At 44.0% G+C, this 27,469-nt stretch overlaps 1 protein-coding gene across 2 annotated transcripts in view; it reads left to right on the top strand.

Annotated features, from left to right (window-relative positions):
• The window catches only part of ADGRG4 (adhesion G protein-coupled receptor G4), a 1,454,718-nt gene that overhangs the window by 1,013,390 nt on the left and 413,859 nt on the right, over positions 1-27,469 (top strand). For both annotated transcript variants that reach the window (XM_086918649.1, XM_086918650.1), the window contains exon 18: positions 26,761-26,806. In XM_086918649.1, coding sequence (XP_086774775.1) covers positions 26,761-26,806 — 46 coding nt within the window. The remainder of the gene's footprint in view (positions 1-26,760; positions 26,807-27,469) is intronic.

Genomic DNA, 27,469 nt, shown 5'->3' with positions numbered 1-27,469 from the left:
TTAAAGCAACAGCTAAAATTATGCGGTATACTACAAATGTACTTATCCACACAATAAAATAAACTACTATAATTACTATTCCATCTTCCAATATACACATATTACTATACATAATCTATTTCAAACAACCTTTAAACTATAATAAAACAAACTACAATACACATCTCTACATTGAATTATATATTTCAAATATCACAGTTCATCAATAATTTGTAAAGATAAAAAATAAAAGTAATACATAATACACCTCACAAATTTATAACTCACCTTCCAAATTGATTTGAAGAATTTAAAATATCATAAACTCATAAAGGATTTTCCTATGCACACAACCAATGTTATACACCACTCTCAGCAAGGTAAAATTAGTACTGGCAAACTTTCCCTCTCTTTTTCCACACAAATACATGTAAATAACAAATCATATTGCTTATTACTTTATTTCAAAATATAAAACACATTTCTATTGGTTAGACATATTAACCCTTACCAACTGACTTCTAAAAGTGCCCAAAATATTTTGGGGAGTCGCGACTCTACCGTGCACGATTGCGAAAGAACCTCAAAACCATATGAGATTTCAAAAACTATTACAAATAAAAATACTACTATTAACACAACTTCTAAAGTTAGTACTGACTTGGGAAATCTTACTTTAATAAGATACCACTTACATATCCATTACAATTTCACATTTTAAGACCACAGTTAAGTTTCAACACTTCCCCCATTCTGCTTAATGCCAGTTTCCATAGTAGCAGTTCATAGAACATGCAACTGAACTTACAGGTCACAAGTTCACCATATTTTAAAGTTCAGCACACAATGTTACAAATGCAAACAGCAGGTGTATTTGACGTTTACAAAAAATGACCTTATCCTATCTACAGTACCTTTCAAACATGTTTTACTAACCAACAGGAAGCATGCTTTTTTAAAGAAAGCAACATGCACACTATATTTTAATGTACAATATTCATTAGCAGCAAATTAATTCTTTTTTTAAAACAGCATCTTCTCCATCATTTTAGATAGCGCTCATTCATTTTACCAACTGATTAACTCAGCTACAGACATATTTTCATTACTTCTAGAGATCCCTTCAAGATGTTTACTGTATGAATTGTTGGGTACAGCTATGTTTTCTGGTGGCAAAGGTATGCTGACTGCAGAGGTATTGACAAAGACCTAGCTTTGCAAAATGTGGATATTAAATGGATTTCACAGAGAGGATTAAAGTGGCACCAATTGATGCTTTTGATTAAAACCTTTTTGCATCTCCAACCCCCTGACCTCGTGATTGTGCACTGTGGTGTCAATGACCTTGGCACATTGACTGGGGTAGGTCTGGAAATGCTAATGAAGGACACCTTTGCACAATTGATGTTGATTTTACCCAAAACCTTCTTTGTATTTTCTAATATATGCCAAAGACAGAAATGGAATTGGTCAAATCAATTCTGTCCACAGATTGAAAAAGCTAGAAAGAATGCCAATAAAGCAATTTCTGCATACCTCAGAGATCATAGAATGGGGTCCATCTACAACAGCAATCTACGTTTTCATATGGACGACATCTACAGAAGTGATGGAGTGCAGTTCACATATCAAGAGAACAGAGTCGTCCTCAACAACCTTAAGCTATGCATCAGCACTTACATGTAGCTACAACAAAGTAAAAATAAAAACAAGGTCTCTTTTTAGAGCCACTTTATAACCCAGAATATAATCTTACTTTTTTAAAAACATATATACTCTTTTTTGATTTTGCCTGGAGTGCGAACCCATCGCGATTACATGGGGGGCCGCGCTGAGAGCCACATTGGAGTCACAAATCCAAACTCGAAAGAAAACAAAAAAAATCCTACTTCCATAATTTGGTATTCGCCCCGGGGACTCCATCCTCTTGGGCCTGCTAGCATGTTTTTCCTCTTAAAAAATAAGAACAGGGACTGTGTGGCCCCCCTCCTGAGGCCAATAATGGCCTCCGGGACCCCATCCCCTCGAGGCCTACCACTATTTAATTTTTATTTTTTTTATAGAGGGGGACTGCGTGCCCCCCTGCTCAGGCCAATAATGGCCCCGGGGATCCCATCCCTCGGGGCCTGGCCTCAGCGTTAGGGACCGTGGGGGAGCCCCTATGCATTTGGGCATGGGGAGCTGCTACCAAGCAGCTCCCCTTGCCCAAAAGCAATTCTGCTTTGCTTCGTTGAAGTGAGAGCAGGTTTTCTTCTCTCCCTTCATGGAAGCAATGAAGCAAAGCAGTGTTTACTATGGCAGGGAGGGAGCTGTGCTCCCGACCTGTCATTGCAAACAGCAATGTCCTAGGGGTAGGTACCCCGGGACATTGCAGGAGCCAACCCTGGGGGTGGCGGTTCATAGGGCCATCGAGGCCTCCTCCCAACATGCAAATAGATTTGGGAGGTAGTGGTCACATCGGACCCCTTATTTCAATAAACAATGTCCCGGGAGGTGGTGGTCCCCAGGGCAGTGTACGGGGCTGGAACCCCCCACACTATTTATTTGAAAAAGCCCTGGGGAGGCGGCTGTCCCTGGAGTGGTAAAAGGTGAGCAAATTTATATTGTTGCTTGTGTTGAAGGGGCTCTATAGAGGAGCTGCTTTTAACCTAAGTGAGTGATAGCATCAGTGATGTCATTGACCATGTCTTATGTGATGTAATATGTGAGGTCATTAGCAGTCCATTGTGGGGCACGAGTTATACTTAGCTCAACTAACTATAACGGCCAAATTTCTCTGGTTTTCTATAACTGAAATGTCCAACTAACTATAACGCCCCTGAAGCCTGTGGTTTTTCAGGGAATTTTCTTGTTTTTTTAATGCTACTTTCTAACTTTAACGTCCCTGAGACCTATGTTTTTTTCAGAGAATTTCAAAGAGTTTTTAATTGATCATTTCTAACTATAACGTCCCTGAAACCTATAGTTTTTTCAGTGAATTTCAAAGTTTTTTTAAAATGCTAATTTCTAACTATTACGTCCCTGAAACTTATGTTTTTTTCTGTGAATTTCAAAGGTTTTTTAAATGCTAATTTCTAACTATGCCTACAGAGGTAGGACATATGCAGAAAGAGGAAGAAAGGTGGGGACAGAAACAAGAGAAATGCAGAAAGAGGCAACAGAAATGCAGAAAGACAAATAAAAGCACAAAAAGAAGCAAGAGATATGCAGAAAGAACCAACAGAAGTGCAGAAAGAGGCCTTGTTGCAAAGTCATCCTGTGCCCCCAACTTTTTGCTGACTGGTACTGGTGGTAACTGACTTTAACTAACCAGGCCTGGAGCCAGTGGAAGACACATAGAATATAGAGAAAATACCTAAATACACTAGGGTGCACTATGGGTTGGGGTACCACTGTCATTGGCATGACTTCCACTGTAAAGCACTAGTACATAATAGGGGGATTAAAACTACGTCTAACTCAGAGGTGCAGAAAGATGCAAGAGAAGTACATAAAAAAGACACAGAGGTGACAAAAGAAGCAAGAGAGGTGCAGAAAGAAGCAAGTAAGTGCAGAAAGAGGCAAGAGAGGTACCAAAGAGGCAAGAGAGGTACAGAAAGAGGCAGGAGGGGTACAGAAAGAAGGAGGAGCAGAAAGAGGCAAGAGAATTGCTGAACAAAACAACAGAGGTTTAGAAATAAGCAAGAGAAGTGCAGATAGAGGCAAGTGGTATGCAGAAACAGGCAAGAAAGGTACAAATAGAAGGAAGACGAGCACAGAAAGAGACATCAAAAGAGCAGGAAGAAGCAAGAAAGATTCAGTAAGAAGCATGGAAAGTGCAGAATGAAGTAACAGGGGTGCAGGAAGAGGCAAGAGAAGTACAGAAAGAAGCAACAGAGGTGTAGAAGAAAAGTGCAGAGGAGGAAAGTGAGATGCAGAAACAGGCAATAAAGGTGCTAAAAGAGGGAAGATGAGTACAGAAAGGAACAACAGGGGTGCAGAAAGAAGCAAGACGATGCAAAAAGAACCATGGAAAGTGGTGAATGAAGCAACAGGGTGCAGAAGGAGGCAAGAGAAGTGCAGAAAGAAGCAACAGAGGTACAGAAGGAGGCAAGAGAACTACAGAAAGAGGGAATAGAGTTGCAGAAAGAGGCCAGTGAAATGTAGAAGGAGGCAAGCAAACTGCAGAAAGAGGCAAGTGAGGTACAGAAAGAAGCAGGATAAGTGCAGAAGGAAGCAACAGAAGTGCAGAAAGAGGGGTGGAGAGAGAGGCAAGAGGGGTGCAGAAAGAAACAAAAGAAGTGCAGAATGAAGGAACAGAGGTGCTGAAAGAGGCAAAAAGAGTACAGGAAGACTTAAGAGGGGTACAGAAAAAGGCAAGAGAGGTGCAGAAAGAGGAAAGAAGGGTGCCAAAAGAGGCAAGAGGGGTATTAAAAGAAGCAAATGAGGTGCAGAAAGATGCAAAAGACGTGCAGAAAGAGGAGAGAGAGGTCCAGAATGTAGAAGCGATATGCTGAAAGAGGCAAGAGATGTGCTGAAAAAGAAAGAAATATGCAGAAAGAAGCAACAGAAATGCAGAAAGAGGGCAGAGAGGCGCAGAAGGAAGCAAGAGTGGCTTGCACCCCATTAGTAACAATTTAACACCCACATTTAGAAATAAGTAACAGGTGACCATTCTAGGTTTACACAGGGCATTCAACCATGCTGTAACACTTGTTCCTGCATTTTTGGTAACATTTGAGCCGTTTGAGCTAGAAACAAGGCTTTTTTTGTTCAAATCTGCAGATTAGGGAGATGATGAATTATGTGGCTAATGCGGAAAATATATAATTGTGCGAAAGTAAATGCAGCTTAACAGTTGCATAATTCCATTGGCCCTGCTTTTACCTCTGACTAGGTCCACAAGTGCTCCTCAGTCGTTCCTTCTGTTTTTTTTCTCACTGAGTTCATAGTTGAGCTTCTATGGAAACAAGGGAGACTAAAACTGAGGTTACCACTCCACAACACAGACTACCATGCCACATAATTACTTCCATAACACATAATCCCACTCTACATAATTCCTATACACTAAATACCACATGCTTTCTATCCACAGAATTTTACTTCATAACATACCACATAATTCCACTACTCACAACGTGCATCCACTCCACTTAATAAAACATTAGTAAAAGACTTTTACATTTATAACATCAATAGCTCTAACTCTCGCAAATGTGAAACCTAGTACATTGCAAACACTTCTTTAACTAGTAGTCATGTTTGCAGAGTGGTGGAGAAAGGGTGCTGGGCATCCGACCAGTTCTCAGGAATTCCGCTGCGTAGGACTTACAGGAGGTAGCAGGAGGGCTTCTTGGTCCCCAAAGTCCCTCAGGAGTAAATTGAAATGTATCCCCATCCCGTAGGCTGCCAGGAGGCACATTTGCAGAGTGGTGGAGAAAGGAGGACATGGCCTTTGAAGGCGGCTTAGCAATTCCACTGTGTGGGACTTACTGGAGGCAACAAGAGGGGTAGATGGCCACCAAGGACATCCTTGGGGGCCAACTACCCGTCCTATTACCTACAGTATGTCCCACACAGCAGGATTGCTAAGTTCTCATAGCAAGCCACGCCCCCTTTGCCCACCACTCTGTAACTGTGCTCCCTGGTGCACTCTTTGATGGGTATTCACGCCTCTTTCGCTGCTGGGGGTCCTTTAGGGGTCAACTAGCCTACATTTTACCTCCAGTAAGCCCCAAACAGTGGGATTGCTCAGAGGTGGACACAGGCCACACCCTCTTTCTTCACCACTCTGCAAATGCGCCCGCTCTTGATTGGGGATGAAGTCCCCTTTCCTCCTGAGGGTCCCTGGGGGGCAACTAGCCCTCCTGTTACCTCCAGTAAGCCTCATGCAGCTAGATTGCTGAGAGTGCTCAAATGCCATGCCCCCTTTTTACATAACTCTGCAACCACAACTCGTGGTGCACTGCTGCTCGAGGGATGAAGTCCACTTGTGTCCTGAGGTCCTCAGGACAAAAGAGGACCTCATCACTCCACTAGCAGTATGCCAAGAGGTGCGTTTACAAGTGGTGTAAAAAGGGGCGTGGCTTCAGACCACTTCTCTGCAATCCAGCTGTGTGGCATTTACTGGAGGTACCCAGGGGGGCTATTGAGCCCCTAGGGTCCTTCAGTATTAAAAGGGACTTAATTCCCCAACTTCAAACGCACCAAGGGGCGCGTTTGCAGAGTGGTGCAGGGAGTGGGTGGGGCCTCCTGTGAGATGCCGGCTTTTTTAAAATATACTTTTAGAAGGGTGCTGTGTGGCCCCTTTCCTTTAGTATTTTTGGGGTCCTGGGGACCCCATCCTCCAGGGCCTGGCCCTTTTAAATGTCTTTTATTTTACAATGGAAAGATATCGGTGTTGCCCCCCTCCTGAGGCCGATTTTGGCCCGAGGACCCCATCCCCCGCGACATGCTCTCCTTATTTTAAATATATTTAGAGGGAAAGGGGGTCGTGTGGCCCACCTTCCTTGGGCCACTTTTGGCCCCGCGGACCCCATCCCCCGGGACATAGCCTCTTTAAAAAAAATATTTATAGGGAAGGGGGGCCATGTGGCCCCCTCCCCAGGCCAATTTTGGCCCCAGGGACCCCATCCCCCAGGACCCGGCCATTTCTTTTTTAAATACAGGGAGGGGCCAAGTGGCCCCCATCCCGGGCAACTTCTGGCCCTGGGGACCCCATCCCCTGGGGCCGTCCCTCAGTGTTGGGGACCATAGGGGGAGCCCCAATGCCACCACGGTCCCAGTCAGCTCCCCACCTCCAGTGAGAGTCACCATTGCTTATGGGCAAGGGGATCTGCTAACAAGCAGCTCTCCTTGCCCAAAAGCAATTCTGCTTTGCTTTTTGGAAGAGAGAGCAGAGAGCAATGTCCCGGGGGACGGCACCCCAGGACATTGCAGGAGCCAGTCCTGGGGGGTGGCTGTCCCCAGGGCCATCAAGGGATCCAGGAGAAGGCCTCCCATCATTTCAGCAGCCCAGGAAGGTGGTGGTCACTGGGGCTTGGGGGCCCGTGAGGCCATCGTAAAAAATGTACTAAGACTCCAAGAAGGCGCCGGTCCCCTGGGCCCTCACCCACAAAATAAAGCCACGGGGAGGTGGCAGTCCCCGGGAGTTGGGGGGGCCTGGGAGGCCCCCCCACATCAAATTAAACACACCTTGGGAAGGTGGCAGTCCCCGGGTCTTGGTCCACCCGGAGGCTCATTAAAACGAAGTGCTGGAGCCTGTGCTTCATTTTTCTTATTTTCACTGCAGGATTCATGCACCCAGCAAGAATTCTGCAGATGTTTTTTTTTTTTAAAAAAAAAGCTTTTTTTGGGCCTGGGGTCCCTGTGGGACCCCTTGAGCAGGCCTAGGGGATCAAGCTGTTTCTACCCTGCCCCCTTTTCTTAATTTTTCACTTTTTTCCCCTTTTTCTTGTGGCTGGTTACTGAGTCACAAGATGGCTGCCAACAAATTCTGCTTTGGAGTCTTGCCAGCCAATCAGAATGAAGCGCTTGCTCGGGAGGGTTTGCAACTTCTCGGTGCTCAGATACATACATTTTAATTTTGTTTAATTTCTCAGCAACTACTGAATGGATTTAAACCATTTAAGAAAAAGGTCGCTTTCTGGACCAAGAGCTATCTTTTTGCCAAATGTAGTGTAATTTCGTTCAGCAGTTTGGGCTGTAGCCTTGTCGTAAGTTCCTATGGAAATCAACATGGGGAAAACACATTTAGGACCCAACTTTTTTTTGGCTCCCGCTAGACGAATCACCTGGAAATTTTTAGACAGGAGCTGACCTGAGTGAACTTTTCATTTTGAAAATGTCGCAAAGATTCATCAAATAGCGCCAAAGATATTGGCAAAAGAAAAAAATGCTTTTTGAATAGAAACAAGGTCCTAACTATAACTACCTACTAACAACCGCCATGAAGTGTGGGCTCCGAAAAAAGGGGAGGGGTCACCAAAACATTGATTCCCATAGCAATGAGGTACTTGTGGGTGGGACTCAGATGGACCCTCCAGTGATTAAAAAAAACATTTAGGTCACAGGTACTGCTGTAATCTTGTGAGAGTCAGCACAGCCCTTATGTGAGGTTCCATGGTACTCTTGCAGTGCTCAAGCTGCAGGCTTCCACCCCATGGGGCTTTACTACCATGCAAGCTTCATGATGAGATGGAATAGTCCCATGTATAGTGTTGGATGTGCCCCCCTTTCCCTGTGCTTCCCATCAGTATCACTGCTTGAATCCCTGGTACCAATTTATGGTCATGGGCAAACACCTATCAGGTGTGTGATGACCTGAGGCTATCTCATGGTAGCATCGTTTTGTTAGACCAAGAGGGCAGACCAAGCGCTACCCTCATAACAATAATGAGTCACTGCTCTTATCAGGAGTTAAGGTACACTAGTGCGGTGGTGGCAGCATCTGCGGTTTATTTTTAAAAGTGATCAGTAATGTGAACAGACCTTTTTACCTTTGCCACTGGACACTGGAGTGGTGCCTATTGGTCCACTCATGGAGAAGTCCACTGCTGTGTACTGAGCCCATCCTTCCCTACTTGGTGATTGTGTGTAGCGCTGGACAGCACATGATACCTACATGCACCTGCTGGAATGTATGTGTGCCTGTGCATGATACACAACATGGAAGCTTGTGGGTTACATTTTAGAAGCCCCAGGTTTGGAAAGGGTAGTGGAGCTGAGGACTGTGACACTGAGATAGGAGAAGTGGATTGCTGGCATTCTCGTGGACTGGGTCTGATCAGCGGGCCTGGGCTCATTGTCAGGGAGGTAGTGGGTCTAAAAAAGTTGTCACTGTAGAACTAGGGAGTTATGAAAGAGGCGTAGGTTTAGGGCTTGAATCTTCATGATCCATATTTCACTTGAGGCTGACAGCCAGGTGTGATACCTGGTTGCTCCCTTGGCTTCTGTTTTGAGCCAGTCAAAATTTGAGCCACTTCTGCTGTGGCAGATTGCCTCTTTGACAAAGGCCATTGCAGAGGAGAGGAAACTTCAAAGAAGTCAATGCCCACTGCAGAAAAATCAAAGGAAAAGACAGTAAATCACATCTCTGTTTGGATTTGGACTATAAAGGTGGGAGCATGCATCCCACAAGTTGTTCAATAGCACAGTTTAAAAGCCCGGTTCAGCTAGGGAGAAGATCACCAAGACTTCTTGTTCCAGGCACCAAACTAGGAACCAAGGTCTGATAGTACCCCTGCTGGGTGAGGGGCCATCACACAAAGGACCAGGAGACAGACCGCTGTGAAATGTGAGCCCTGGATCGTCGTGTAAGGATGCTGTGAAGAACACTTACTGATTGCTTCAGGAACTGAGAGAGGATGTCTGACACTGATGTAAGCTGTCTGAAGACTGAGTAGGGCCGATGCGCTATTGGGAAAAGACCACGAGGGGTCACAGACCAGCATCATTGGGATGCTGAAGTCCCTGAAGAAGCACATCCTGTGCTTATCTGCTGCCATTGGGTTGGATAAGTCTATTCTAGGTTAGCAGGACTGCTGAGGACTTGCACCTAACGCTGCTAAAATTGACTCTTTCGACCACACTTTTAAATTGTTGCGAGGGGTCTAGCGTAGGCCACATCTGCAATTTGCCTCCGTTTTTGAAAGGGGAATAACCAACGCTACTAGTAGAAAGAGAGATTCAGGAAGTCCGCCAGGACAACACTAAAACACCAACCTTAGGAGACTGTGGGTATTATATAATGTTTGTTTCTATGCTTTCTGGGTTTACAAGATTGGTTCGGCAGTACCCGGGTATGGATGCCTGTGCCACGTGTACCACAAGAGTAGCACAGTTTCCCAAAAATGTTACATTTATACACAATAATGAAGACAATGTGGGCTGTGGTCAACCCCTGCTGTAAAACGCCCAAATAGTTCTAGGCAAATCAAAAAATAACTTTTCAATGGAATGGGTGTGAATAGTGACTTTCACTGTGTAACATACACCTAATTATATATTCACTGAAAAAAAAGGTTGAAGGTATGTAATAGTTAGGTGAAAATGTCAGTTGAAACATACCATTTTAAACAAACAAAACTCTACAACTCGTTCAATAAAGTAACTATAACTTGCACCCCTGAGCAGTGTACATTGTTGTCATCCATGATGTAATTTCAGAAGTTGCAATGATGTTATCAATAGTGTCATAGAACATGTAATGAGTTATGTAGTATTGGCTGTTATTATCACTGTACAACAAAGCCCCAGCAAGTGCATACAGCTCACTATGTGATGTTTACAATATAAGGGGTGTCATTTTAAGTAAGGCAAACCTACTGACTTTGTCAAATAGTCAGAACACCAAAAGATAAAAAGTGAGCCTAATGACTTGATGAAGGGGGTTCAGCTTATCAACATATATATTTGTGTATGTCCAAAAATCATCAAACAGTACAATGAAATGAATGTTTCATTAATTTACACAGTGCAATTTTGATAAAAGGGATTGTCGTACAAAAAAATATAAATCTGAGCTCTTTCTTTTAACAATTTTCCACCCACAAAACTCAGCTATAAAAAACCCACAAATGGGCTAGGCACTCCATTTGCAGAGCACAGAGCTCCAGCTAAGAGTGTCAAAATATTATAGTAAGTGCTCTTTGGGTCATGGATTTAAAGGCCCAAGAGACTTACTTGTTTATTATGTTGCTGGGGGTTTGCTGCACTCCCTGCAGCCCCCCGCAAATGAAAAATATGCTTGATGGTGCCCCTGCCCCTTGTAGGAGTAACACCAGGACCTTACAAATTTAAATAGGAAGCCCTCTCCGGGCATTATGGCGCGCCTCCTTCCTTGGAGCAGTTAAAAATGCATGAGAGCTCCCTGCTTCTCATTTACTATTCATTTATTCGTTAAAGAATGGGGTTAGAACATTTTTCAGCACCTTGGTAGTGGTCTCCAAATAAGGCTAATAATATTACATATAAACCAGGACTATTGTGACCCACCAAAATTTGGCTCATAACCCACTGTTTGGGAAATGCTGCAATCCTATGGATTATAATCAGTTTTAACTGAAAACCGCAAACCCTAGTTATATGTCTTTGTAGGGAACTGAGTGTTGGGAAAATGTTTAAAAAAAGAATTGAAATCCATTCATTCATTCAGAAATTATGAGTGAAAAACATATTTTAGTGACCATTTTTCAATTTGATGGTTGATGGCGTTGAGGCCATTGCTCCAAACCATAAATTGCAATTCGATTATGAAGAATACTTCTGCCAATTTTCATGCTTTTGCAAAAAAGATAATCAATTTTAGGAACTTGCTTTGAACTAATACAATTTCAAGAGCTATAAACAAACATTAATCCTCCAAACAATCAGGGTCTGCCTATAGAGTGGTTAATTGAACTCCCCTTCTTAGACTGCTCAGAACAATCATCTATAGTGCCTTGAGGGAGTACAACATGAAATATGACTACCTGGAAGATATGAAATCATGTTGCCTATTCTTATCGCAACTATCTTCAGGCTCAACTCTTACTTCTCCTCTGTCCAATACCCCTCCTGCTCAATGATGCTGTTTCCTTCAAACACAGCATTGGGTCTAAGAAGTCACCAACATACACAAAATATTTACTAAAATGTCTGTTTGTTGCGTTGAATACCTCTCTGGTTAGTTTCTATAGCTTTCATTGTACCTTAATACTATTCGGTATCTAATCTTAATAAGCTAGCATTAATGTGGCTGCCAAATGTGCCATCAGATTGATCTAACAACACAAGAGCACTTTACCTTATATTTACCTTATTTAGAATAGTTTTAGAGCTGTACCTTACAATTATGGTGTCCATACTCTACAGTACAATATCAGGTCGAGGTACATGGAATCCTTTACATGGAACACATCAATCAGATAGACATATTAAATACATCACCTCAGAGCAAGAAACACAAGATTAATGTGTGCATCCTTTTGGTGAAGCAAAGGAGTAAATAAAGGAAAAGACATGGAGCTGAGAGGAAAGATGGATAATGTTGCTACAAGCGGAATTGGAAGTAGGTATACCTCTGAGGGTGGCACAACAGGGGTTTCTGGGAGAAAGGCGAGGGACAGACAGAGTAATGCTAAACTCTATCCAGTGTCAAGTTATGAGATCACTTGCCTTTTAATGTTTAAAAAATGCAGGAAATAACTATGTAAATGGTGTAACTTGAAGCAACACTCACAGCATTCTGCTAAAAAAGACATGAGTATTGAGTAATTACTGGAATAAACAATAAGGTTCAGAAATGGAAACAAGTAATGGCACTGCGGATCTGTCTTGATATTCAAATGCCTTTTTGGTCACTGCTATTGTCTTGGCCAGTGCCTGGTGCTTTTCAAATTCACCAGCTTTGGCAAAGCAAGCGGCGGTGACCGACCTTCTTGAAAGTCTATTTGATATACTTTCAGCATGGTTTAAAACAACATGCTGGCCATTGTGAAAGTATAGAAAATAATGTCCTGTTTCAAGTAGGCCACCACACTGTGTTGGGTCACATAGACATGCAACATTGGTCATCTTGAAAATTTACAACATGATATTTTAATACTTTCAAGATGGCCCACACATTGCATAACATCACATTATGTTGCATCACGTTCCATCATTTCACACAGCGTCATTCAAAGTGGCAGCCATTTTGAAGATATAAAAAATAGACTTTCAAGGTTAGTGGGGCCACTGTTGGCTTTGTCAATGCGATCACATTTAAAAAGCATCTGGCATTGACAAAGCCAATAGTGATAGACTTTTGGCCAGGTTTTCACTATTGAAATATCATATACACCATCAAAATGCTCACACCCCAAACACTTGCTCACCCATTAGGACCCACTCACAACTCAAGCCACTCTCTTCGCTATGAACTCAGTGCACTCAGGAGCACCAATGGACCTCTGAATTCTTGAATGCCCTCATGAACTCAGCCTCCTTCTCTGAGGACTGGAAACATGCTGAAGTGAGGCCCCTCCTAAAGAAACCTTTCACCGACCCAGCAGAACCAAAAAACTTCTGGTCCATCTCCCTGCTTCTCTTTCTAGCAAAGGTTCTCGAGAAGGCAATCAAAGAGCAACTCAGCAAACACCTGGAACACAGCAAACTCATGGATCCCTCTTAACTAGGATTTAAAACCTCCCACAGCACTGAGACAGCCCGGATCGCAGTCACTGATGACATGAGATCCCTCCTGGACCTCAGCAAAATAGCAGCCCTCATCTTACTGGAACTATCAGCTGACTTTAACATGAGATTTTTATCAACAAACTTCTCCCCATCAGAATTTAGGAAGATGTCCCCAAATAGATCACCTCACACCTCACCAGAAGAACACAGAGAATCTGTCTCACCTCGGAACCCAAGAAGATCATTTGTGGCATCCCTCAAAAATATTCCCTCATACCCACCCTCTTCAACATATAAATGACCCACCTGGCCAACACCGTGGACTGAACATAATCTTCTACGCTGTCGACACCCAGCTCATGCTATCACTGTCAGAAGACCCCTCTAAAATCAGAGCCAACTTCCACAAATACAGGACGAATGTCGCAGAGTGGAAAAAGGACAAATGTCTGAAACTCAAGACGGGCAAGATGGAAGCAATCATCTTTGAGAACAGCACCTCGCCATGGAACGACACATGGCGGCCTGCTAAACTCGGCCCTTCTCCCGCTCGAAAGACCAGGTCCGCAACCTCAGCATCATCTTGAACAGCAAGCTATCCATGAAGAAACAGGTAAATGCACACCCTAGGCATGGTCAGCAAGATCTTCAGGTAGATCCAAGTCAAAACCAGAAGGACCATCACACAAGCCCTTATCACCAGCTGGCTGGACTTTGGGAACTCACTCTAAGCAGGAATCACCACACGCCTCCAAAAGAGACTACAGACAATACAAAACTCAGCTGTGAGACTCATCCTCAACCTCCCCAGATGGACCCGTATCACATCCTACCTGGCTCCCAATCCAGAAGGGATGCCAGTTCAAGATGTTGACCCACGCATGCAAGGCCCTGCACAATGCCGGACCAGCATACACCAACAAATGCATGACCTTCCACCAACCGACCAGACACCTAGGATTCATCTCCCTCCTCATCGCAGACACCCTCTGAATCTACTGAGCCAACAGTGGAGGACACTCGTTCTCGCACCTGGCGACTAAAGCCTGGAACATCCTTTCCCTGTAACTGAGAACTGCCCCAACGCTCCAGCAGTTCAGGAAAGGACTGAACACCTGGTTGTTCGAATGAACATCACCACAAATGAGTTAGCATCCCCAGTACCTCAAGACCCTTACGGGTGATTTGCTGCACTTTACAAATCCTGATTGATTGATTGATGTACATACATACATCCGTGAGAGAGGAAGCTGCAGTTGGGAGTAGGGAAAGGGAATGGAGAGAATCATGGCAGTAGGGAAAGAGAGCAGGAGGATGGGCGAGAAAGGTTAAGAAAGGCATAGAGTAAGAATAAAACCGAGTTATAGCTGTTGGGCATTTGGAGTAAAGTTTGCAGGAGACTGGATGTGGAGGTTGTGGGAGTAAGGGAAAAAGTGCAAGGGTGATCCATGTGCACTGAGAGGCAGCAAAAGAAGCAGGACATGCAATATCATTGAGTGCTAAATAAAAAATGAAAAAAGGATTAAATAAAAGTAGATCCATTACGTCAGTAGTGGAAGGTGGTATCTCAGCCAATCAAGAACAAGGGTAAAGAAGAAATGCAGAATAAACTCAAGAATAAGAAGGAACACCATTCACTAAAGAGCAAGGCAATTAGATAGACAAGAAAGTAATCCAATAGTAAGCAAGGGGCAGACCCAAAATCTACTTGATGTTGGATTGTATGTAATTAGGTCTACACGTGACAGTTAAAGCTACCTGCAGACAAGTAACCTAAAATCAGAGTCAGTCATAGGAGAATAGAACTAATCAAAGATGTAAAGCCCCATAGCACTGTGGAAGATGTGGTTTTTGCATTTTTTATCTATTTCCTTTTCCTAACTTGGTTAGTGTAGAAACAACTTAACAACTTTCTGTGAGGTAATCTTTCATTTAAGCTGTGAATAAAATTCAACGTTCACTTAAGTAATTTACTGATATCACAACAATCAGTAAAGGGAATTTCAGATGGCTTCCTTATGACCACACTACAAAACGTCACAGTATTTACAACAAATGTATATTGAGAATTGCTATTAACATAAGCCTTCACTTATCCTGTGCACTTAAAATCAACCTACATACCAATCCTACATAGGCCAATATTGCAAAAGCCTTTGCCAAATTACAAATTGATGTCACCACGACACTGTGGACCTCTGTGCCTAACCAACAAATTGAAATAAAAATGTTAGCACTTTGCAACTGTGCAGCAATCTGCGCTCCGAGCATTGTTGGGACAATATGTGCAAGGAAAACATCATCATGATTGCCTTAAGACATGAGACAGCTAGTGCTCCTCTAGTCTTGGCTGAAGCAAAAGAGATAATAAGGGCAGGAAATGGCTAATATAAACAACACACATAGAATATGCTTCCTTAGATATCACTTTTAAAAATAGCATATGTGACGCCAAGTGCAAATGGCTTGCAATGTAATACAAGCAATCCTGAATTGCAATAAAGAATTTTGAATTATTAATTCCATATGCTGTTAATTTTTAACATTAAACTACTTCATTCTATTTGAATACATGTGTAAGTAACAACTAAATTCACCACCCAAATAATATGTTGGTAATAAAATTCATTAAATGTGATTGACGTTCCAAAATTGATACTACAAACAGTTTGAAACTATATTTAGCAACACATCATATGATATGTATCTTCAAGTAGAAATTGACAGCTGACGAAGGTAAACATTATAGAATTTTAATATCTGGCCAACATGTTTTTATATGGATGTAGTTTTTAACATGTTCTGGAGTTGAGAAAAGAAAAAATCAGAAAACAAACTATACATCAATGTATCATGAGCTTGGTCGGGGCTCCCGCATAGAGGGAGGTTCCATAGACGAGTCTGCTGCTGACGAGGGCCTGGGTGACTGTCTTTCTTGTTTCTGTTGGGATCCATCTGTAGAACTTGCAGAGCATGTGAAGTGTGTTGAAGCAGGAGGAGGAGACGGCGCTGACTTGCTTAGTTATTGAGACCACTGAGTCAAGGATGATTCCCGGGTTGGGTGCGTGGTCGGTGGGTGTTGGGGCCGCCCCCAGTGACATTGGCCACCCAGAGTCGTCTCAAGCTGAAGGGTTGCTTCCGAGGATGAGGACCTCAGTATTGTCCGAGTTCAGCTTCAGAATGCTGGTCTTCATCCAGTCGGCGATGGCCATTTTTTTCTTCATGGAGGTTGGCTTTGGCGGTGATGGGGTCCTTTGTGAGGGAGAGGATAAGCTGAGTGTCGTCTGTCAGCGTAGGAGATTATGTTGAGGTTGTGCTGTCGGGCTACGTGCGCGAGTGGGGTCATGTAAATGTTGAACAGTGTCGGGCTGAGTGAGGATCGCTCGGGTACGCCGCAGATGATCTTGGAGGCTTTGGAATGGAATGGGTGGAGGTGGGCACTCTGGGACCTGCCGGAGAGGAAGGAGGTAGTCCAATCCAGAGCCTTGTTTCGAATCCTTGCGGCGTGGAGGCGTGCGTGTAGTGTGCGGTGACAGACGGTGTCAAAGGCTGCAGAGAGGTCGAGGAGGATGAGTGCTGAAATCTCGCCGTTGTCCAGCAGGTCCTGATGTCATTGGTGGTGGCGATGAGGGCAGTCTCGGTGCTGTGGTTGCTGCAGAACCCTGACTGGGAAGGGTCCAGGATTCTGTTTTCTTTGAGGTATCGGGTTAGATGTCTGTTGACCGTTTTCTCAATGACCTTGGCCGGGAAGGGGAGCAGAGAGATGGGACGGAAGTTCTTGAGGTTTCTTTCACCTGCCTTAAGTTTTTTGAGTAGGGCGTGGATCTTGGCGTGTTTCCAGATCTCTGGGAAGGTCGCAGTCTTGAGGGAATGATTAATGACTTTACGCAGGTGGGGTGCAATGGAGCTGTTTGCTCCGTTGAAGACATGGTGCGAGAATGGGTCTGACGGAGAGCCAGAGTGGATTGTGCGCATGGTCTTGATGGTGTCATCAATGCTCACTCTTGCCCAGGCTAGCAGGGGGTCGTGGTCGATGGTGTGCAGAGGGTCTGTTGTGTTGCTGTCTGTTGGGGATGTCCAGGTGTTGAAGCTGTCGTGAATGTCTGCTTTCTTGCGGTGGAAGAAGGTGGCGAGGGAGTCGCACAGGGCTTGCTACGGCAGAATGTCATTGGTATTGGAGCTGGGGTTGGAGAGTTCCTTCACGATGTTGAAGAGCTCCTTGCTATTGTGTGCATTGTTGTCGAGGCGGTCTTTGAAGGAGGTCCTCTTGGCCACCCTGATGAGGTGGTGGTGATTGCAGATGGCATCCTTGTGTGCTGCGTGGCTGTCTGGAGTTTGTTCATTGTGCCATTTCTACTCTAGTTTCCGGCAGGCTTGCTTGGAGGCTAGGAGTTCTGGGGTGAACCAGCTGGCCCTCTTGCTGGTGTCTCTGTGGGGGGGTTTCTTCAGCGGGGCAAGGGTGTTGGCCCTGTGGCTCTGTGGGCTCTGTGGGCAGCGTCGTCGGTGTTGGAGGGTTCGGTGGATGGGCTGAGAGCGAGGTTTGCGTGTAGTTGGTCTTCGGTGATTTTGCTCCAGCAGCGGTGGAGGATCTGTTGGGCGTGGTGGTGTGTGGTGGGCTTCTGGAAGGTGAAGTGTATGCAGCGGTGGTCGGTCCAGAGGAGTTCGGTGGTGTGGTTGACGGAGACGTGTGGGCTTGAGGAGAAGATGAGGTAGAGCGTGTGACCGGCGGAGTGGGTGGGTGTTGTGAGGAGTTGCTTCAGTCCGAGGTTGGCGAGGTTATCGATCAGGGTTGTGGAGTTGTTGTCATTGTTGTTCTCAAGGTGAAAGTTCAGGTCTCCGTGGAGGATGTAGTCGGTGGAGTTCAGGGCTTGCGTGCTTATCAAGTCGGCAATGGATTCGCGGAACTAGGGGCAGGGTCCGGGGGGTCGGTAGATGAGGGTGCCTCTGAGGGTGGAGTTAAGGTCTGTGTGGATCTGGAAATGCATGTGTTTGGCGGTGCTGAGCCCATCGTCAGTGCTAGTCGAGACCCTGATGCTTTTCTTGTGGACGATGGAGATTCCTCCTCCAACTCCGTTGGTGTGGTCTCTGCGGGTGATCTTGTAGCTGTCTGGGATGGCTATGATGATGTCGGGTGCAGAGGAGTGATTAAACCAGGTCTCTGTCAGGAAGGCGATGTCCGGTGATGTTGTGTCGAGCGGGTCCCACAGCTCGACGGCATGCTTGCATGTGGAGAGGGTGTTCAGTAGTATGCATCGGAGGTGGTTGGATTCTTTCTATGCGGGTGGGTCATTGGCTCTGAGGCTGGTGTAGCTGCAGTTCCGGCAGGTGAAGGGGACGTCTGTGCGTTTCTGGGCAGCCTTGAAGCAGGTGTGGCTCCGTCTGGAGTTGAGAGCGTGCAGAGTGCTGGCATCGTAGTGGCAGCTGTCGTTGTGGTGGGTGCGGTAGCCAGGGGTTCTGGTGCTGGGTGCAGTCCAGGCACGGACGGGCGCAGACGGGCACAGACGGGCTTGCCTTAGGAGTGCCTTTGGCACGCCAGTGGCCGGTATATTTGGGGAGGTGGGAGGGAGTAGCAGCTGGGAGGCTGGAGGCGGGGGCAGCGAATGGGCAGTGGGCCATCAGGGGGGCGGGCCGCATGGGACGCAGCGGCGAGGGCAGTGAGGGACAACAAAGGTAACAGAAGGAAAAAGGGGCACAAAATAGAGGGAAAAACAAGTGGCACAGAAGGCAAAGGGGCACAAAACCGAGTGCAACAGTTGGCAAAAGGGGCACAGAAATTAGGGTAAAAAGAGTAGCACAGAGGGCAGAAGGGCACACAAAAACGAGTTGAACAGAGGGCAAAAGGGCACAAAAAACAAGCGGAACAGAATGCAAAAGGGGCACAAAAACAAGGGAAAACGAGTGGCACAGAGAGCAGAAGGGTTCGAAAAGGAAGTGGGACAGAGGGCAGAAGGGCACAAAAAATGAGAGGAACAGAAGGCAAAAGGGGCACGTAAACAAGGGAAAAACGAGTGGCACAGAAGGCAGAAGGGCACAAAAAAACAAGTGGAACAGAGAGCAGAATGGCACAAAAAACGAGTGGAACGGAAAGCAAAAGGGGCACAAAGACGAGGGGAAAACGAGAGGCACAGAAGACAAAAGGGCACAGAAATAACGAAAAAACAAGTGGTACAGAGGCAAAATACAGAACACAGAAATACAGAGGCAGCTAAGAACAGAAGGCAGAACGGGCAGAGAGGCACGGGGGCAGTGACGGAAACAGAAGGGAAAACCAGGCAGAGACAAGGGGGCAGCAAGGAGAACTGAAGGGAAAACCTGGCAGAGACACAGGGGCAGCGATGGGTACAGAAGGAAATACCGGGCAAAGAGAGCACGGGTACAGCGAGGGGAACAGAGGAAAGGAAAAGGGGCACAGACCACGTACAGGCAGTGGGGGAAGACAAACAACAGCAGTCACAGACATAACAATGAAAATACAGGCAACACAATAAAAGCAATAAAGTGGAGGAAGAGCAAACCTACCCACGGCATACTACTGGCCACCATGGATGAGCCGCAGGTGGTAGCCTGCGGGTGTTGGAGGGCCTCGAACCTTCTCAGCAGCAGCAGCTGGAGCAGGGAGACACAGGCAGTGCTGTGCGGATAGGGAGCGACCTACCTGTGGGGTCAAGGGTCGCTTCCCCTCTTGTTCTATACAGCAACTTTCTTTTTACATTATTAAGGGGGATCCCCTTAGATCCTTGGAATCAGGGCAGGGCAGACATTTATGAGTTATTGGTTAGAGGTGAGGCCAAAAATTTGCTCTTAGAAATTAGGGAACTAAGCTACTATAAGGTACTATAAGAAAGGAAGATCTAAGACCCTTCTGGATGCATTTCGGGTATGTGTGGTGGTGAAGAGAAAACTAGGTGCTGGAAGATTGAATTACTACACAATGCTTTTTAGGAACCCAACATTCCTGGACATTCTTCACAATGTGCTTATGAAATGGTGGTAGGATTTAGCGGTGAGGGCAATTGATGACCTCTTTGAGAATGCAGAACATAGGGCCAGATGAAAGGTATCCAAATACCGGTTGGTAACGGCCGAAAATACGGGTTTTCGGCCGTTACCGACCGGTATTTGTATACTGAGATGTAGGGCATCTCAAAATACAGATTCGGTAATTTTACCGAAACGGTAATTTTACCGATTCAGTAATTTTACCGATACGGTAAAATTACTGAATCTGTATTTTGATATGTAGGTGGCACTGTAAACAGTGCCACAGGGCTTTAAGGATTCGTCATTTACCACCAACTATTAGTTGGGGGTAAATAACGAATTCCTGTGTACATGCAAATCTGTGCATGTACACTAGTACGGGCATGTATGTGTGCCACATGTCACACAAGCCCTAATCAGGGGTGCAACAGGGTGTCAAAGTGACACCCTGCCACCCTTGAATTAGTCTGTATTTACCGAATCGGTAATTACCGATTCGGTATTTGACATTCATTCCTATGGGATCAATGGCAAATACCGAATCGGTAAATACCGATTCGGTAAATACCGAATCCTACCGATTCTGTATTTTTTACCGAATTATTACCTACATTGCATTTGCCGATTCATAAATACCGAATCAGTAAAATTCGATATTTATGAATCGGTAAATCCAAATTACCTACATCTAGCCCTTAGTCATTTGCAGAGCTCCAAGATAGTCATGGGATTGACAGAAAGGACTTTTTCAAATTCTTGCAGATTAAGAGCTTTTTAGTCCAAAAAACTGGGGGATGCTATTATGGAAAAAATAAGAGATAAAGAGGGTTATAAAATTTGCCGTATCTACAGCAAGTTAAATTGTTTGCAACAGGACAACCTAGAGGAACAAGGAGATAAATGGAATTGAAGAACGGGTTGAAGGGATCGTTTTTTTAATAATCCCTTAATATTGGACATATAATATTATGCTCCTCAGGCCTTCAGGTACAACACTATAAATGTTCTTTGGACTCTACTACACACCGGCAAAAATAGCAAAATAGGGAGTGCTAGGTGGTACTAGATGTCCTCGCTGCCAAAGTTCCATGATCCATATGTTTTCCTCTTGCCCATATCTGGAAGGTCCTAAGAGGGACATAGAGAAATTTGTAGATCACTCTTTGAAGATTAAAATAACCCTAACAACCGAGCTAATGTTGATGGGGACAGTAGCCCTGGGTCGAGCGGAGCCCTCCCATACTTTATATTTCTGGCCAGTTCAGTGTTAAAAATCTACATCTCCATAGCCTGGCTGGATACAATAGCTCCCTCCTATCACCAATGGCTCACCCAGCTCTTATCTACATTTAGTTTGAAAAAAGGGGTTTATGAGTGAAAGAGCAGGAGGGCTAAAAAACTTGGAAAGATTATATGGGCACTAATTTACCAGTGGAAGAATGATGCTGGGGCAGATTTAGATTAAATGTAAGAATTGTTTATTAATTATATTGAATATGATGGATCTTATGTATTTATTTGTTGATGTATGTATTTATTTATGTGACCACTACAAAATCGTCAATCAAAATATTTAAAAAAGCAATGATGCTAATTGTTTCTAGGGGCTTAGTGACATTGAACTATTGTTTTAAACTCATATCAAATCATTTCCCAGACATTCCTGAAGAAAATCTCAGTATAGCTGTTTGTTATTCGTTTAATTCATTAACAAAACTAATCTTCCTATACATTTATACCAGTGATATAGGAATTAGTGGAATCTTTGTTCTCCTGCAGTCAGCTAGTACTTTATAGCCCAGTGTACTTATAATTTCAAATTATTTGAATATGAGCTATAAATACTAGTGTGTTCTTAATCGATTTTCCCTGTTTGCTCATCTACATTACTTTGAAGGGAATTGAATCTATAGGTCCTGATATTATAAATACATCTAATATTTAATTTGAAATTTGGTTAAACCATTGTAAATAATGTATACTGTTTTAGATCTACTGAATTGTCCTTAGAATTAAATTATAAATTCCAAATGCGTAAGCCCTTTGTACAAAGGTACCTGATTAATACCAATACATTACTTACAGAATTTAGTATATTGTACATTAAATGCTTGAGTCAATCAACTGAGAAATAAAGGAACAGAAAAAGCGGCAATCCTTTTAAACTGTTTATTTAGGATATCTTCATTTTTTAATCGGTTTTAACTTGTTTTAGAATTATTTTTGACACTGCCCATTTGGTTATTGTGTTTATCTTGCCTCACTGTATTTCTGTTTTAACCTGGGATCCCGACCCCTAGCTCACTTACCCCAGCTCCTGTGAGCCATCTCACATAAGTTGAAAATCCTCCCCGGTCCACCACAGCTGTTGCTTATTGAGTGGAGGGAGGATCACCAAACCGGACCACTCACTTCCAGTTTGTGCCACACACCGGCCGCCATCTTGGGTGGGAGATAGTCTAGTCTCCTCCCTGGCCTTTAGCAATTGGGTACTTAAACCTGGCCATGCCGCGGACGTGAGCAGCCGGCGCGCCGCTGGTGCATCCTTCGGCGCGCCTAATGCAAGCCAGTCTGCACCCTTCAGCGTCCCGGAGGCGTCAGGTGCAGGACATGCTGCCTGGTGTCCTATTGAGTTAAGTAATTTCCCTATTTATACTTGTGGTACACTACTGGACCTAGGCAGTCATTACAAATGCAGGAATAGGGTGGAGAGCATGAACACCATTAACTCATTTGTCTGCACCTCTTGTAACTGGTTCCTGAGCATTGTAGGGCAGAGGTAAATTCGGCACCAGTTCAAAGGGACACATGTAGTAGCACGTGCAGTCAGGGTATGCAAGTCAAAGCGGCACTCCTCAATACTCCCTCCCTCCAAAAACATGAAGCACAGGTCCATGACTTTTTATCGGATGAGCTTCCTGGCCTCATGTTTCACACCGAAACATGGCTTTCAGACTCATCCAAGCCAACAATTGCATCAGCAATTCCAGAGGGCTTTAAAATCCTGAGAATTGATAGGCAGGTGGAGACGGGAGGGGGGGTTGCCGTGGTTTACAAACAGGAACTAGCATGCTCCCATATTCTACTTGACCCTGTAAAGGGTGCGGAGTGTTTGGGTTTTTGATGCATGGTCTCACCACACTAAGGCATCACAGGAATGCTTATCTACAGTCCTTCGGGGGCAGTTGGGAATTTTATCAATTCACTACATAAATGTATCACTTGCCTGAGGTATAAACACCTACTCATTCTAGGGGACCTGAACTTGCATTTTGATAAGCCTAATGACCCCAAGGCGAGGGCCTTATTAGAAATAACGGGGCCTGCAATCTCATACCTTTTGTGTCTGGTCCCACCCCAAAATTTGGGCACACATCAGACAAAATTATCTGTGACTTACAGGTGGTGGTAGATCCTTCAACACAGTTAATTTGGTCATACCACTTCCTAATTACCTTTCAGATTCCAGTCACAGGGAAGCCAAACCCTGCAGGGGAATCTAAAGTCGAGCTCACTTATAGCGCTTTCCATAAAATAGATATCCCATCCCTTAAGGAAAAGCTCGACTCCTCCTCCCCTTCTCTGGCGGGCAATCCTGAATCTGATGCCCACATGATAGAAGAGTAGCTGAGGACCAATATTGAGGCAGCGTCCACTTGGTCCAAATGCACCTCAAAACGAACTGGCTGTTCGGCACAGTGGTTCACGAAGTGCTGAGAACTAGCAAAGGTAACTGTAAAAGATTAGAGAGGAAATAAACAGGCAGTATCTTGTAGAGGACAGAAATACCTACAAGGCAGCACTCAAAGTACACTACAAACTAGTATGGAGGGCCAACAAGAGTTATTTGGAAGATAGAATTACTAATACTAATAACAGTGGCAAGGAAATCTTTAAAATTGTTAAATTGTTCACAAACCCTAAAGCAGAGATCAAAGTAGTAGCACCGTCAGACGATTGAGCAAGGTAGGTGGCCTGCTCACTTCATGATAAAATTAAGGTGATCCAGCAGTCATTCTCCTCAGAGACAGAAAAAAACACACTCTCCCACTACTCATATGGGTATGATGTATTTTCGCTCTCCCCTTCAAAGATATTGTTACAAAGGCTGTCACTGTCACAATTCCCCGCCCTCAAACTGAAAGACTCTCTCAACTATCTCTCTGGGCTTAAGTCAGGATCACCTACTGATGCCTGTCCTTCTAAAATGTTACCAGCACTAGCAGCCACCTTAAACATGACAGTCAATAAGGTAATAAACTCCTCACTGGTTACGGGTGCCATGCCATCTGCTGGGAAGCAGGCAAAAACCTTGCCTCTCCTGAAGAAACCCAACGCAGACCCCAACAACCCTACTTACTATAGACCAATCTCTGTTCTTCCTGCTTTCACGAAGGTAGTAGAAAAACAGAATACGAAGAGGAATATGATCTCCTCCACTCCACGTAATCTGGGTTTAGGGCTAACTACAGCACAAAGTCTGCCCTGCTGGAAGTGACTGAAAACCTTACAGATTAGCTTGATGATGGGGAAGTGCAATTCTGATGTTGTTAGATTTGTCTACGGCATTCGATACGGTGCCCCATGAGATGCTCTTAAACAGATTAAATAACATTGAAATTAAAAGGGAATGCACTGGCATGGATTACATCTTTTCTGGAACACAGGAAACAGATTATTTAGACTCCTCCCTTCTCTGCCGCAATGCCAAACATAAATGTTTAGGTCACCACTTGCATCATTAGCAGAGGCACATGGGTCAAAAATTGTCTCTTATGCGGATGATACACAGCTGATTTTTTCATGCAAGAAAGGGGATGACTTTAATGGGGCAATAATTAGATTCTGCCTCACCAATGTTTTAAACGGTTGTAGCAGAATTAGCTTAAATGCAACTGAGATAAAACTGAGATTATATTCTTCGGCCAACCTGTCGAGAACAATTGGGCTCAGTGGTGGCCTTCAGACCTCTCTTTTTCCAGCACTGCCCAATCGGTAGTGAAAAACCTAGGTATCCATATTGACAATGAGCTATCGATGAGGACCCAAGTTCAAGCCCTAGTAGGAACCTGTTTTGGAGTACTACTGATGCTCAAGAAATGTATACCGCTTCTCCCCCTGGATTCCAGGAAGACAGTGGTTCAGGCTCTGACCACGTCCAGACTGGACTATACTAATGCCCTTTATCTGGGTCTGCCGGACTACCTGTTACAACGTCTGCAGGTAGTGCAGAATTCAGCTGCAAGAGCAATTCTCAAACTAAAACCCAGATCACACATGACCCTTCATCTGAGGTCCTTACATTGGCTCCCAGTTAGGGAGAGTATAACATGTAAAGCCCTGAATATTTTTTTTAAAGCCTTCCATGGAACAGGTACCGTCTACCTTAGGAAATGAGTCAGCCGCTATGTGCCCACCAGGACACGCAGATCGTCCAATGCCGACCCGGCTTGCATCCCCAAAGCTCGCCTGGCATGCTGAGGAGGCAGATCCTTTGGCTTTTTGGGAGCCCACATTTGGAACAAGCTACTTGCAGCTCTGAGATCTCTGTGGCATGGCAGCATGCACCTTGTTGTTTGCTGGGCGCTATTCACATCTGCAGTAGTTTGTTGCACTTGAGGTTTGAGGATAAATTAAAGCTAAAATACTTCATAATCACCTACAAATGCTGTAGTTGCTCATTTTCAAGTAAGGTATTCTTTCTCCTTGTAATATCTTTTTTCTTTTGACGTATTGAGACTGGGGACCCATGCCAACCCACATCAGACTCTGTTTCCTACCAGCTACTCCTTCAGATGACTTTCCACAGTACAAATCCCCAATTCTGATGTTAACAATGCAGAAAGAGCCAAACCTCGGTTATAGCTTCATTCAGTTGAAGGTCTTCGCCCCATAAAAACTTCCATCTCACTTAGGGCCCGATTTAAAGAAGGGGGCTAATGGATAATTCCTCCTTAGGAATTTTTAAATCCTCAGGTAATTATGTTGCCATTGCTTTTGGGAGGATTATATTTGCCACTCATTTTTAACATATACATTTCTTGCATATTTTGCTATGCTCATAGGCTCAACGTTCTTATAATAAATGGGTATTTTCTTAAGCTAAGCTGCTAATGGACACTTACCCTTACTTTATCGATTTCTTTGCAATATTGTTTGTTTTTAACGTCACGTGGTTTCTAATGCATACCGTGTTGGTATTGTTAGAATTTCCTTTACCTCTGCTTTACTTTATTGCTTATACGGATTTGAATTATGTATGATGTTTCTTGCCTCACCGAGAAGATTTAATCTCTGTCCAAGCTGACAAACATCGTGAAGAATACTGTAAGGAATCTTGGGTTCATCGTTGAGGTCATGTGGTGAAGAAGCTAAACCTCTGCCCTCTGTTCCGCCTCTAGAAGGCCAGTGGCTTCCTCACACAAACTAATCAAAGAAAATAGAAATATGAGGAATGTTTTGTCCAATTTGAGCCAAAGTGTTTACTAGGTTCGATGCAAATGCCATACATTATGTTTTTAATACTTTCAAATGATTGTGTATAATGATACTATTGCTTCATTGAGTTGCAGTTTAGAAATGGAACAAAAGTAATCTAGCACAGAAAACTGTCGGTCATAATAATGAATCCCCCGAATAATGCCATGTTTGTTCTTTCAGCGCCATGCCCCAGTTCGCTGTGTATTCTGGGACTTTGAGAAAAATAGTAAGTCGAATGTTACGTTACAAGTTTTAAGATGACAGAAAATGTACTGAAAATTGTCGATATGTAAGAGGCATGTGCTGAAAATCTTAATACAAGAATTAGTTGAAAAAACTGATACTATGTATAAGGAAAGCATGTGGTATTCTGGCAATTTATATGCCAAAATATCTGAGTTTGTCACCACTCCATCCCTTTGTTCACTTATGTATTATCAGCATTGATCTAAATAATTTATCATGAATGTGCTGTGGTATGTTTCTTTTTTGTGGCAGGAGACACTTTTCTCTTATTTGTACGCCAATATATATTTGTTTATGCCATTGTAGTAACAACCTGAAATATAATACACCCTATATGTAAAAGTAAGTTTAAATCTTGAGGTCTCCACTTAGATTTAGGGTTACAAGTTTACGAATTTCTAACCCATCACATGAGACGGTAGATACTCCTTCGACTGGCTTTGTGACCACAACGTTACTATTAGTATTTTCCTGTCTGCTTGTTGAGATATCAGTTATTGGGGCAAATATTTCCGTGTAGAAGTGAATAGGAAAAATGAATATTTTTATTACATATAAAAACACCCTTCCATAACTCCTCTTCACCTAGGACTATCACACTAGCAAGACACAGCACACTGGCTCAAAAATGTTACCTCTTATT

This window comes from Lissotriton vulgaris, chromosome 4_1, assembly GCF_964263255.1.
Source record: "Lissotriton vulgaris chromosome 4_1, aLisVul1.2, whole genome shotgun sequence".
Classification (NCBI taxonomy): Eukaryota; Metazoa; Chordata; class Amphibia; order Caudata; family Salamandridae; genus Lissotriton; species Lissotriton vulgaris.
This window is presented reverse-complemented; position numbering and strand designations above follow the sequence as displayed.